We start from the raw sequence: 15468 nt of genomic DNA on the forward strand, positions 1-15468 counted from the left end.
GAATGAAGCTGATGCCAGAGAGCAACAGTGAGAGATGTAAAGAATCAGTCTTTCATGATAAAGATGAGTCACTGCCGATCCTAAAAGGTACTGAATTTCTGGCAATGAAATGAGCCAGTAAATTCCCTTTAATGTTTAAGAGGTGAAGGTGAGTTTTCTGTTACTTGTAACCAAATCCATCCAAAAGAGCTAATGTACATTTAAAAGGAAGAGAATATCTATTCTGAAGTTGAATTTCACCCGAAAAAAACTATTAAGAGTGCCATAAATAACATATTCAATTTTCAATACTTCTTTCTGTCATATTTAGCAGCTATTAATATCCTAAAAATTGCTATTTGACTTTAGGTTCTTTTTGGAAGAAATGCGGCAAACCGTGTAAGTCAGTTTATTCTGTAATTGTTGGGAAAGGTTTTCTTGTAGGCTGTAACTGCTATTCTGTTGATGGCAATTGGTATGGTGGTAATACAAGATGAATAATAAAGATAACATTAGGCAAATAAAACATACAGTAAATTAATATATATAGCACAATAGTTTTATTGATGGCAGAAGAAAAAATCCTTTTCCTCCCTAAAAATTTGCTTTTTGTTTCTTCAAATAACAATATCCACCATGGCTGCATTTTACTCTGAAGGGAAAGTTGAAGGTCTATCAAGAAGTTTTGACCATGAGGTTTTGACAGCTCCTTTCTTCACAAAGACCCTATTTAAAAGAGAGAAAAAAAAATGAAATTGGACTCCTAAAATTCCATACTTTGTCAAAACATACTTCTGCTGAAACTTATTTGTAAATGTTAAGTGTTTACATAAATATGAACAGATGTCACCCAGGGCCTTGCGCATGCTAAGCAAGAATTTTGCCTTTGAAACACATCTTTGGTCTCCCAGAAGATCTCCAGTGGAATAAACTGACACTGCTATCTATCTGTAAACTTAATCTCTATAAAACAATGTATAAAGAAAAAGTGAAACTTTTAAAAATACACTTTTCTTTTAGAAACTGTTGAAGTACATCTCTGGTATTATTAGATTCTTTATTGCTAGCATGTTAAATTTATGAATTTGGATGAACTGAATAGTTTTCAATAACAGTGGGCGCAAAAAAAGATGTAGTCTGCCAATGAATGTGTGCCCTATCCTATCTACCACCACTTTCTCTTTTAACATTTCTGAACTGGGATAGTCCCCACAGGTAATTTGTGTTGGTCTGCTACCTTCCTCTGCCAGATACCATCTTCATTAAGTACCACTAACAAAAGGTATCCAACAGAAGTATTTGAAACCACAAAAACTGGGGTGACTAGACGAGCTGAGATGAATAGTGAGAGACTTACTCCAGTCCTGTTTGCTCAGCTTCAAGCAAGAAAGTCTGCTTGGGCAGGGCTGACAGTCCTCCTGGCTGCAAACAAACAGCTCCTAAGTTTTCTGAAGTAAACAAGTCTCTCGATTAAAAAAAGACAGCTCTGGGTACTATTATCTTCACATGAGGCAAGTCCTGCTGGCATCATAGGGTTCCCTAACAGCTATCCTTATTGTGATCGTTTCTAGAACACTGATTTGAAAAATCCTGGAAAGGAATGCTGGACCAGATTGTGAAGAAAAACAAAACAAAACAACAACAAAATCAACATTTAAAAACACATCTTTTACTAGCTAAAAAATGGTGTTAAAAACTGAACCTTTGAAATAAAGTCATAATACTTTTATCTATGCTTAGCCATTGTTTTCAAAGTTTCTGGCTAATACGTAACTATGATCATTCTCCCATTAGAAAAACTAGAAATGAAATACAAAATTACTTAAGTTATAAAACTTCTTTATATACTGAGACTTAACCTCTAGCACTAAACAGCGTTTTGCCGATTTACCTTACAAACTCCTACATGGCTGCCATCTCTTTTTTTTTTCCATTAAGTTTATTGGTACATTTTCGGTATAAAATACAGTTACATTCATTATCGGGATCTTGTTACCATTGTGAGTATCTTGGTTCTTATTTTTTTCCCCTTCCCCTGCCCTCCCTTCACCCCCTCCACCCTTCCCTATTTGCAAAGACCTTGTTTCCATTTTTTTCCTTTTCTCATATTTTTTCTTTTCCCTTCTTTCCTTTCCCCTACCCCTCTCACTTCCCCTGCAGCTTTAGACCTTTTCTTCCTATTACACAATATCAGTTATACATTTTTTAAATTACAATATCAAGATCTAGGAGACATTACCACAGATTTTAAAGAATTTAAAAGGATATAGAAAGCATATTTCAAAAATCTGTTTTGAAATAAATTTGACAACTTCTAGGAAGTACCTTGGAAGACAAATTAATGAAACTAACTCTGGAGGAAATATAAAATTTGAATAGCACCTATTAAAGAAAGTATATTCCTAGCTTGAAAAACCTACCTATATGACAACAGCAGGCTTGTGTACATTTTAACTGATAAATTATATCAAACAATTAAAGCAGAAAAAAAAAGGAACACTTCTCCCCTCATTTATCAATTTTTTTCTTTTATACATCATGTCTTTTGTATACTAGGTAGTTCTTGCCTACCCTGAATTCATAATCATTTTCCCTTATAATTTCTTCTTAAAGAAATTCTTTATACTTTTAGGCTTTCATATTTAGGTTCATAGATCCCTTCAAGTTATTTTCATGTATGGAAATAAAGGGTTGAGGTTAATTTTTTATATACAGATACCAGGTGTTCTAGTGCCATTTGCTGAAAACACTATCTCTTCCTTGGCTCTTGAATTGAGTTTATATTCTATAAAATGCTAATGCCATCTCTTTTTTAAAGCCCAACAAGAAACTGACCACTGAGTAGATCAGTGCAAAAGCTTCTTAGATTCTTTTCCTCGTGATTCTGTAACACATCTAACAACCAACAGCAATATTTCTTAAGCTCAATTTTGATCATATCACTCTAATATTCAGATCATCATTCTACCAAACATAATGAATTCAAACTCCAATTTGTATTAGGAGCCATACTGTTCTGTCAGCATCAATAAATATTTTTAGCACCCAGTCTTGGTTCACAGACACTACTGCAACCACTGAGAACCATTGCTTTGGACTCTGTTTCTTCCCTATCTTTAAGCTTTCTCTACCTTCACATGTCTTTAGAAGGCTTTGCCATGAACATGGGGTTTAAAATTCACTTCTAAGGGCTAGCCCTACTAGTTGGCATCTAGTTCCTAGGACTACTCATGTCAGACGCCTTTCCAAATACAGTAAGTTTTACTGACTAGAGAGCTGTGTATAATTTCTCTATTCAGTATCTGTTCATATTTCCAAGTTGTCCGTAAAACTTTTCACAGAAAGTACGGGTTTTGAGCTCTCTCTCTCAGATTCGACTTGTCATCCCATTTTTCTCAGACTTGGGCGTATTGTGCTACTTTGCCAATCCTTCTCTCACCCAGCCTTGACTCCCTAGCATCTCCTGCATTGTTAGCCACTGACGTTGGCCTTAGGACTAGACTCAAGTGAAATCCAGTTCTCTCTCCACATTAGGGAAGTAGAGAGGGCAGCCAGGAAGTGGAGAAACCTTGAAAAAAAAACTTTTTTAGGACAAAGAATGTGCAAATTATCTACCTAAAATTTTATTGGAACATCCTTGTTTGCTCAACACTTAATGAACAACTACTATGTGTCATTTATCACTTAGCTACCTAAAACATGAAAAGAAAGAGTATGACTATAAAATTATAAAGTACGTTGAAGTGTTTCTCATTGGCCAGAATATTTTTAGATAACAGAAGCTTAGGAAAATTTCAGCATATATTACAATTCATGTTTATATTTACTGAAAGTCAAATGGCTATCATGTGTATGTAAGTTCTTTTTATTTAACTTAAGGAAAACCATGAAAAAGGAAATAAAAAGAAAATACCTTTTCTTGGAAAATAATATATTCAGTTTTTTAACAAGAGCAAAAATTGTATTTTCTTATTGTTGAAGTCTTCAAAGATAGTTTTTCATAGTTATTTCAGTCTACTTTGTAATATATTTTTGATTTAAAATACACAAATAAATAATTTTTTTCAGCCAAGATCATGTCTTATTTTTAGGGTGAATTTTGTAGTGAGTTATTTTAATGACACCATCATGAGAATCCTCCCCAAATTAATTTTTAAATTAATGATAGAAATCCAAACTTGCCTCATCATCTGTTTTCATGTGAACAACACAATCCAAAATAAGCAATAGGTCAAGATGAAAGTTTTGTTTATGTTTGTTTTTGTAGTCGTTGGGATTTTGGTCCTGGAGACAGAACCCAGGGCCTTGCATGGGCTAAGCATGAGCTCTACCACTAAGCTATATCTCCAGCCTCCAAGATCGAAGTTTTAACTCAGGGAACACAGATTGACATAATTAAGTTGATGTGAACTGTGTGCATTGTAATATTTGAAATCAATAAGCTACGGTTACCTCAGGGCTATGGTTTACAACTTATTTTTAAGCAGGACAGCCTTTGTCACAGGAAAAAATTTTCTGTGGAACTCTAGTATATAAAATACAGTATATGAAAGAAACTCCAGCAAGACTGAGAGTTCCAGTCATCAGTCTATACTCTTTCAGAAATTTTCCTGCCTTCTCTACTTCACTGTCCTCCAACAGCCCTAAAGGCAGTGGCGAGAAACAAAGAGAGAGGCCTGTTGTTTACTACACAACAACCACAGCCCTTGAGTGATCAGGAAGGTGACAACTGTGGGCTCATTTAAAAACTTTCAGATTTAAAAGACCTTAGAAAGCTAAAAAGGAGCTCTGTTTTCACTCACTTTTGAAAGGCTTTCAATTTTAAGCATACTAAGCTTATTTAGAAGTATATATTCAATTTTGTATAATGCAAAGTTCCTGAGGGGCTTATATATACTTTGATTTAAAAATAGTCGTGGGCACTAACTTAACCAGTTCTTGCATGCTACAGGAAAATGCTCAAAGTCACTTGTGTGATATATGACTGTTTAGTTGTTTGTACTAAGCACAAAGAAAAGCCAATGATAAAAATGATGCTACACTGGCTTCCTTGGGAGGATTCAGATGTCTGATTAGAATTAGGCTTCTGTGCTACTGGGACTACCACCTAAGAAGCCAAGTGCTAGAAAAAGAAAAAAATCTTTACTTAGGATAGCAGAACAAATTTCTAATCCTAGAAGGAGATTTGGGGAAGATGCAGGAGATAAAAAATTCGAGTTCAGTGTTGTTTAACAAAAATATCATATGAAACATATATGTAATTTTTAATTCTCTAGTAGCCACATTAAAATAAGTAAAAATAAATAGGTTGATTTTAATAGTATCTTATTAAACCAATACACTTAAAATATCATTTCACCATGAAATCAATATTAAATTATTAATGAGATAAATCTTTTACTAAAACTTTAAAATTTGGTGTGTATTTTTCCCTTATACCACAACTCTACTCAGACTAACTGCATATTAAGGGCTCAATGACCACTGTTGGCTTGAAAAACTGAGTCACTTTGCAGGAGAAAATACAACATGGATAACAGCCTTAGTAAAACGAAATAGCTGAAAGTAACTAAAAACAATTTTTTGAAATTCTGAGTGGTCTTGTACTACTGAGACTGAAACACACACACACACACACACACACAGAAAGTTCAAAATAGTCTTTAGTGATATATGCAGAAACCTGTAATGGGAAAACTGATTATTTTTTTGAAATGTTCAAAAGTACTAGCACAATGAAAAAATAGGAATTTACCAAAGATAGCAAAAATCTTTTCTTCAAAAAATATATTAAGAAGTAAGGTGTTTGTTTATGGGGATGATTGAGATGATATTGAGATGATTTAGATTGGTACCATAATTTCCTGATCTTTTTGGCTCTCTTTTCTCTCCCTTCTATTGAAGATGATTTTCAGAGAGGGACATTCTTTTTGAAACTCTAGCATGAAACCTTATGGACCAACAACATTTCAACAGCCTCAAAATTACATTTCAATAAGTAATCATGTTTTCTTTATCCAGTTCCTTAAGACATACTACGAAACATTTCCTCTTTTTAAAAAGTTTGAAATAAATTAATCAATAAAAAATAAAAATAAACTCAATTATGTTGGTCAGTGATCATCTTCATTTGCCTTCTTTCATGTCCTTTGTGTTTTTAAAATTATGGTTGTTAAATTTCATAGATTGTCATTACTTCCAAGAGAAAAAGAGAATAGGAATAGAGAAAAAAGGAGATTAGAAATAACATTTGTGGGAAATAAAAGTTTGGTGAAAAAGTAGTATGCAACTATGGTATAATCTCATATACTATATAATTTAAAGTTATTTTATATGTATTATTATGAAATATCAGTCAGTGGATTTTACATATTCAACATGGCATACATATTTCTTTACACAGAAACCACTTTACATCAACTTTACCTTTTCATATTAGTTTCGAGCCCGGGGAGGTTGGTAAAACTGCTGGGTTGGCCGAGTAGATCGTCTTGGCTGGCCATCACCTCCTCTACGGAACTCAAGAGTTTGGTCATAGGTGCCTTCTTCTTCCTGTTTGCAAAAAGCAATGATTCAACATGTTCAAAATTGCTCCAAGTTTCCTAAATATACTTTATGGCTCCTATTTTAACATGCCCTCTTAAGCTGCCCTGGCATTCACATGTGTCAACTTTTGAAAACTCAGGCTGGCAAGGGAAAGGAAAAAAAGGCAGGGATAGTGTCAAAATACTTTTGGTCCTTGGTAATGGAATATAATTCATAATGGTAACATTAGAATCACATTTAATTCTAGAAAGGAAACAAATTCCAAATAATAGCATGACTGTCTCATCAAATGACTTGATATAATATGGTAAAAACAAAATAAACAAAATACTATTACAACTATTTTCTTGCATATTTGGGCATCTAAATATTTTTAATATATTTATCATGGAAAGGACTCTTGATAAGACATGGAAAAACGGATTGAAGAGCCAGCCACAGAATGTTCACCAAATGTCTGTCCTCAACTGGTGGAATCAGTTGAGGAATCTTATATCTAGAATATATCTAGATATATCTTATATCTAGAGACAGAGAAAAATAATGCATTGGAATGGGGAGAGATTCACATATACAGAAAGCTTCATGCATGACAGATTATTACAGTAAAACTAAAACTATTTGAGTCTCATTTTCTTTCATATTGAGGGTATAGATCTACCAGCTTAAGGAATAGCATGGGGAAATTAGGATAAGCAGATTAAAGAGCAGAGAGTATAGTTAATTATATTTGAAAAGGACTTAAAAGCAACAAAATGCAGCCAAAAGACAAACTGGTTTCTTACTGAGTGCTGCCACTACTATTTTAGTGCTTTTTGAAATAATTCAGCTATGAAATATGTGCTCTATGAGAGATGGGAAAAGTTGGCTGAGTTTCACTTATGAAAGAGAACATCTATTTCTCTAAGCAGAGAGCTTAACATTCAACTAAATTAGAGCACAATAACTTGCATGATTTTGGAAATTTGTTCTCTTTCTCCCTCTCCCTTTATTTTTGAGCCCTCTTTCCTAAAAATTATTTTCCTCTGACCCTATTAATACAGGAAATTATATGAGAAACTAAGTTTATTTTTACAGATCCAACTACTGTAATTTTATCTAATGAAAACAGAAAGATGCTAAGATGATTTGAACAAATCATTATTTAGCAATGATATTTAATGATATTTGGGAAAAACATAACTCTCTTTATTAGAGATCCTCTACACTATTGTTAAGAAATAAGTATTTCCACTCCTCTACACTATTAAGAAAGAAGTATTTCTACTTTATATAAAGGATTCTGGAAAGGAAAGAAGGGAATGGAATTAATATGAGAAAATGAAAAAATGGAAACAAAATCTTTGTAAATAGGGAGGGGTTGAAGGGAGGGCAGGGGAAGGGGGAAAAATAAGAACCAAGAGAGATTATGTAAAGGTGCAAATTTCCAATGATGAATGTCATTATATTGTATACCTAAAATGTACCAATAAAATAATATTAAAAAAAAAAGATTCTGGAGTCCAGGAAAGCTTTGAGACTGCCCTAATACTTCTAAGACAAATTGGGGTTTTGAAACACAGCTGTTTAAATCTTTAAGTCTCAGTCTAAATGTAAAAGCAATAGGCTAACTTTCAAAAAATAATGATCATCTTTCTAGGACTATCATTCCTGAAATAAGAGACTGGAGAAATCTGACAATATATCTGATAAATTCAATAGCCATCTTTTAGAAGCAAACTTCCAGATAGGCTCTTTCTCAAGACCCCTTTCATTAACAATCAATCTTAAAATGGTGAGAAGCATCAAGTATTATATTTGTAACTTAGCAAAGCAATGTATGAAGAAAAATAAAAAGCATTCATAAAAGGTGAAAGTTTATTATGGTCACAATTCTAAATGATGATTGTCAAACACTGTAGCTAAATTTGAAAATGAGGTATTTAATTTTGTGTCAAATACCATTTAAAGCTTTGTATATTAACTGAAAAGGATGAAAATATACAGTGTTTGGCACTGTAGGTGGGGATGTAATTATTTCATGAATTAGAAATTTTTTCTCACACCCAAAACTGGCTGAAAAACATCTAAAAATCTGTACTTTATAGCTAAAATACAGTTAGAGATAGGATACTGAATTTGCTGAGCGAGCTGGATTTATACAATAAAAATAACACTGTTATTTGAAAAGCTGTCTCTTCTTTGTTAAAAGATCCAGACTGTACTAACCAGAGCCAATTAGTTTTATAGAAATGACCAACCAAGAGATTTCTTTCCATAACTTGACGTCTGCCCCATTTTTTTATACAAAGTGGGAGCAACAAAATAAATAAAAACGATTGACAGTTTGTTTTTCAATTATTGTCAAAGCCAAAATTTTTACTTTAAATTTTTAAGTCCCTTCTGCAGAGCTGGGGTCAAATCTGGTTACCCACAATTTCTTCCTTTAGGTTTCAGTATTCTGTAACAGACTGAAAACTCAACAAAAAAAAAGTTTTCTAGCTCATGTGCATGTTTTCAAAAATCTGACACTACACTGGAGCTCACACAATCCTGAAAGGCCATCTAATTCATTCTATAGATTTGATGGACCAATCTATAAATCTGAAGAGATGAGGTGATTTTCCAAGACACAGAGCTCAGGAGAGGAAGAACTGAGACTCAGGCCATTTTATTTCTGACTTCTGGGCAAGGTTCTTCATACAGCTTATAATAACTTCCATAAAAGGGAACTGTATAATGCCATCTTCATCTAACCTTTTGGGACTTTCATCTGAACTCAGATTTTTGCTCACTTTAGCCATATCATCAGATAAAACCTGTTTATAAAAACTAAACAGATGAGGCCTCTGTTCACAGAATATTTCTTTCTGTGCTTTGGCCCCAGGGTTTAAATGCCTTTTTCTGAAGGTAAGGGTTGTCTATATGTTGACAATACTTACAATGATTTCCTCTACTTTAGTTGTATGTTTTTATTTACTTAAACTAATGAATCTACTTATTTTAAATTACCATTCCTTCAGCATTATCCCACAATCATGACTATGAGGAGACAATGGTACGCACGAGTGGGAAGGGGAGATGCTAATTCCCTTCATTGAAAATTTTTTTTAAAGTAATACCTGTCCTTTAATAGCTATTTTTGTGATCACATATTTTTTCTAGTTTGTTCTTTTTAACAAGTTGTAAAGCAGTCACAAAACATAAACCAGCATATGAAATTCAGTGTACTCTCAATAATCATCCTTGAAATTTAGAATATTCTGAACAATAAAATGTTAATGAGTACATATCTCCTCCAGTGACTCATATATGAACCAGTTATTCTATGTGCTTCCAAGCCACAGTTTGGCTGCCTGGTTAACTTATGTTTATGGAAACAGAACAAATTTTAATATAAAACCTAAGCAAACTATCACTGAAGGATAAGGAATATAGACATCATCAATTTCAGAACTAGAAATGGAAGGTAATCTAATGGAGCAGATTTATATTTTATTATTTTACTATTCTGGAAGTAAATGTGGCATGCTTCACTGAAATAAATTTTTGAAGTTTATTATATAATAATATCAATATAAGATAGATGGGACACAGGTTAAAGTGGGTGTTTTCATATGTGCGTGAGCAGTATCCTTTGGCTTTCTCTTCCTCAGTGCCACCAAGCTTTGAAACATCCAACATACAAAAACTAAAAGCCTAATTCAACCTCTGCTATATACTGGGAGACAACTGGGTAAGGCACTTGTTAAGAAGGTGAGCTAGTAAAAAAACAGGAGCTGGAATGTAAGCCTTCCAATTCTGAGTTAAGAGGCCTTTCTTCTTTGCCTTCCATTACAGAGCAATCTACATCCTACTCTTGACATCTATAAATTAATGTTTCATTTGATAACTCACCTTATAAACCTAAATGGGAAAAAAAATTTCAAGCTTAAGTGTATAAGAAATATATAGCCAAACAGCAAATTTTATGCTAAGACAGTTTTTGAAATTGAGTAAAATAAATTCCATTTTAGAAGAAAATACAATGGAGAATTAGTCTCCCTTCCTCCTAGAGCACATCTAAGATAATCTCTTTTTATTCACCATGACTGCAACATTTTATTTAGACTACTTTATAGCAGAAAATTTTAAAAATCACTAGGGAAGACAAAGAAAAATCAGATTCAAAAATTACCGAAGAACTGTTCCAAAATGCATAGCTGATATAATGTAATGTTTTCATACTGCATATTAAAGAATTTCAAGAGAATGATGGGATATTTTACCAAAGTTCTGATCTTTTGAAGACTATTATTTTCTAAATCACATTAAAATTAAAATGTTGATTTTAAAGGGTATTAGGAAATGATCTGAATTCTAGCTCAGGGGTTTAATTCTATGCTCTGTCAGCCAAAACACAATCTAAATAAGACAACTAAACTTTAACATAGAAGGAAAAACTGAATTTTAAAATGACAGTAAAAGTAAGTAATATCATTGTTCTTACTCTAACATCAGTAAGATCCTTTAATTCTTGAAACAGAAAATAAAGGAATGAATGTTTATTCTATTATATGCCTGGCTTTACATGTTCTCTCATTCAATCTTTGCAGTAATGCCTTGAATTATTTAGTATTATTGTTTGCAGTCCTGGGGATCAAATGCAAAGGTCTTGCCCATGTTAGGCAAGTGCTCTATCACTGAGTTATAACCCTAACCCTAATCTAACCATTTTACAGATGTAGAAAGTAAGGCTCAGAATAATTCACTGAAAATTCTATAAGCGACCATTCTTTACCCCTACAATCTAAAAGTTTTTCAATCATATGCCACATACATTTAAATTTCTTGTTTCAGATAGTTATTTTTTCCGTAATAGCTTAACTTTTCCACAGTCAATTTTATTTTTTATACTTTAAATTTTTTTGGCTTTACTGAAGTAGAATTGACCAATAGGAGTTGTACATATTGAAGGTATACAATTTGATGTTTTGATATGTGTATATTTTGTTTAATCATAATCAAGTTATTAAACATATCCATCAACAAACAGTTACCATTTTCTTTCTTTTGTCTTTTTGTCAAAATACTAAAGATCTTAGCAAATTTCAGATATACAATACGTACAAGCTATAATTAAAAATCCAGAATTCATTTATCTTATATAACTGAAACTTTATACCCTTTGAAAACTATCTTTCCATTTTCCCCATCCCTTGCCCCTAGCAACCATCATCCTACTCTCTAGTACTTTTATGAATTGACTATTTCATATTTCACATAAAAGTATTCATCTTATTTTACTTAGCACTATGTCCTTAAGGTTCTATGGTCAATTCTGAATAAATGGATGCTGTCAGGCTGAAGGGAGTATAACCATCATTTAATGATCATCTTTGTCAAGATAGTATAGTGAAGTCTGAGGAATGAACATGTCACTTATGAAAATGTGCACCTCTCTAAAATGCACTGCCGGTTTTAGCTAAAGGTTAAATCGATTACAATTTTTCCAGAAGTCAGAGTAGGAAAGGCATTCCTGCTTCAAAGGATGTCAATCTGCTCAGAGATTTCCTTGACAGATATTCCATCAGAGCATTGACATGTAAGAGCTATGTTTTAAACCAGGTCTGAGTCAGGATTTAGAGTCTACCACATCCTAGGCACATTATTCAACCTTTCTATGTCTTTTTTTTTTCTTATATGAGAAACTGGCTTACTAGAATTTCAAGAGATAATAAAGAGTTTAGAAAATAAGTAGTCTATGATATTAGTCTAAATTGAATAACTGTGAATAAAATACTTGCTTCCTTCAATTAAGCTATCTAGACTCAAATGTTTGCTGAAAATCAAGAACTTAGTTCCTTGTTAAGAGTACTGCTCAAACTGCATTGTGTAGATAAAAAAAAAACGTAAAAGTCTTTGGAGGAAATGAAAAAGCCAATGAAAGGAGAAATGCTCTTACAACCTGCCTTCTATTTCTTCACAAGTTCAAAAACTAAAAATTACTATTCATTCTATTGTTTCCACTGTTATTGTTTCTTTGAGGATGCAATCTTCTTCTTTTCTTTTTTTTTAATTATGAAGGAAAAAGGGCAAATAGAGCAAAAGGATGCAATTAGCAAGAGGGAAAGACTGAAAATAATCAAAACATAGACATCTATTTGCATAGATCTGAATATTTCAATATAGTTAAAAATAAATTAACATGCTTAACCTTCTTGAACACTGCCTTTAGCCCATACTCTTAGAAATTATAGCAAATGTCATAAAAAGAAACAGCATAAAAATATTTTTAAAATGGGGAAAAATATGTCTACTTATGTCTGTTGTTATATTTTCAGGTCAATATCCAAAAGCAATTGTATGATCAAATGTGCTAGCTGAGCAAGTATGTATTAGGATATTTATGGTTAAAACTGATGAACACTAATTATGTGGTTAACTATTTCACTGTATCATCATTTATATCATTTTTATACCTTAAATTGATAGGCTAATATAATTTAAAGACAGGTTGATGAATTCTTCCTCTGAAAGTAATAGCTACTACATCATAATATCAGACTGTTTTTACTCTAAAACAGAAAATGCATTTTTTTTTGGTACCAGGGATTGAACTCGGGACCTTGCACTTGCAAGGCAGGTGGCGGAACCACTGAGCTAAATCCCTGGCCAGAAAAATGCATTTTATGTGATGACCAACTGAGACAGACAGATGTGGTATGCTATAGTAATGTATAATATAGACACTGTATAAAAAACTGAATTAGAAAAAAAACTTCATGTCACATTGATAAAACACAGGCCATATCTTTGCCTTTAAAAAGTGCTGAGGGTTGAAGTAAGGAGAAGAGTTGATGAGAAATGCTTGATATCATTAAAAGAAAAAAATTACCATACCTAAATGATACAGAAATAAAATAATTTGCTGGTGCTTTCAATCTGTTATTGAGAATTAAGGAACACGTAAGGCTGGTAAGAAAAGAAATGAAAAATTTAGACATTAAAGGAGAGAGAGCCCCAATGTAATAAACACCATCAGCATATTCAACTCTCAATTCATGCCCAACCACCCATACTAACAATATGTGTATATGAAACTATAATTATTTCTCATCAGTGAAACAAAGAAAACATGTCTAAAAACCTTATCAAGTATTAGGCCAGTTAATAAAGTTACAGTTTTAGAAATATGAGGTATCCCTAGGAGTCACTAATCTGATTTTCTCTGTAGAACAAAATTCCTCCACAGTATGATATGCAAATGGTGGTTTTGCCTCCTTTAAGTAACTCTGGTAAAGGGAGCTCATGGTTCCTTGGACAGCCAACTCACTGCTCAGTAACCCTCACTACAAAGTATTTCTGGAACTTCCACCTACATTTTCTAGTTGTTTATTTCCTCACCACATAAAAGATTTTAAATTATTTAAAAGGAAGTATTATATCTCTATTTTGTTAACAATTTCTCAAATACCATTATTTCCAGAATCCCATCATCTTGATCATTTTTTATATAGTTTAGTGCAGAGGACTGTAATATTGATTATGCCCAAAGCAGGTTGTGAAGAGTTAACCTCACAATTCGTTTGTTTATAGAAGTGAGTCTGGCTGAAGCCTACATGCTGAGGTCAGGGTAACTCATACCCAAATTCCATTCCCATAGCTAAAAGCTTCTGACTAGAAGGACAATGTTCCAATTACACTAATATATTTTGTCTATTCTGTTCCTAATTTGAGAATGCTTTGTCTTGTCCTTTGAGTCTTGTTTACATTAATTTCCATATAAACCACATTGCCTTTACCCCAACTGATTGTCAATAAAAGTCAGTGCCTGGGACTGTCTAGTGCCTTTGTCAGTTGCACCGACATTGGTCATCCTGGCACACTGCTTTCTCTCTTAGTTCTGTCTCTTAGTGTATTTTTTTCTCAGGCCTGCATCGTATATTGGGCAATTGGGTACTAGAGACTTACTGCAGGAGTCTCCAGCAGTTTAGTATTTGCTATTCTACATAATCTAGTACTCAAAATAGCATTCCAAGTATGGCTTTGGCTGGAACACAAAACTATTACATATTTCTCATGAGGAAGGTCCTCTCCTAGACAATATATAAATCTATTAGCAACTACTTTAATGTTTTTATCAGTTGTTCAATCACTTCATTCATACTGAGCTTGCCATCAGGTGAAATTCCTACAACCTCCTCCTGGTCTTTTTCATTATATGTTTGTAGAGAACTATTTTCTCAACCTAAATATAAAGTTTCAAATTTAAATACAGTTGAAATGTGTGCACAAATGAAAGATATTTGACACGCAATTATTATTATTATACTCTAAATAATGTAATACGTAATATTATATCAGCTATTTCTCACAGGGTGTTTTGATAATTTGTTAGCTTCTATTTTTACAGTGTGTGGAAGTTAAGAGGACTACATATATTCTATGTAAAAAGTAACATCTAGATGGGTAGTTAAAATGTAGCTTAATGTTAAAGCTAGAGCCTAGTGAAATTTAAAAGTTACAAATAGAGTCTTGGTATTTAAACTAATGTAGTAATGCGACAGTAGATTAAAAGGAATAGGTATATACAGTAACAGGTAGGTTTATTTTCTACCCTACATAAAATGCCTTCTAGCCCCTTTAGAAATTATCAGCTGATACCTTGACCTACATACATCTTCAGTTCTTAAAATCTGTGCACACTAAGGTTGACTAAATGATTGAAAGCCACTTTATTGGAACAATTTGTCACATAAGTACAAATTTATTCCTATGATGAACATTTTTATTTACATCATTTCATTAAGCTACAAAAAAATTCTCAGTAGGTTGGTATGATTACTTCCATTTATACCTAAAATACAGGATCATGTTCTATGGCACCACCAAGTGCTAAACATTAATATGGCTCTGCAACTTACTAGCTCAAAGATTTTAGGCAAGTTAGTGGGCTTTGAAATTATATTTTTAGTTCTCCTT

At 32.9% G+C, this 15468-nt stretch overlaps 1 protein-coding gene across 7 annotated transcripts in view; it reads right to left on the minus strand.

Annotated features, from left to right (window-relative positions):
- Window positions 1-522: 522 nt before the first annotated feature.
- Tdrd3 (tudor domain containing 3) overlaps window positions 523-15468 on the minus strand; it is a 160277-nt gene continuing 145331 nt past the window's right edge. For all 7 annotated transcript variants that reach the window (XR_015445917.1, XR_015445916.1, XM_004844279.4 and 4 more), the window contains 2 exons: window positions 6406-6531; window positions 523-705 (listed from right to left, as the gene is read on the minus strand). Coding sequence is in view for 5 of the 7 variants with exons in the window: in XM_004844279.4 (XP_004844336.2) it covers window positions 6415-6531 (117 nt within the window). In the remaining 2 variants the exon portion in view is untranslated. The remainder of the gene's footprint in view (window positions 706-6405; window positions 6532-15468) is intronic.

The sequence above is a fragment of the Heterocephalus glaber genome, unplaced genomic scaffold, assembly GCF_053883595.1.
Source record: "Heterocephalus glaber isolate CG9 unplaced genomic scaffold, H.glaber_assembly_v1.0 deba00001666, whole genome shotgun sequence".
Taxonomy (NCBI): domain Eukaryota; kingdom Metazoa; phylum Chordata; class Mammalia; order Rodentia; family Bathyergidae; genus Heterocephalus; species Heterocephalus glaber.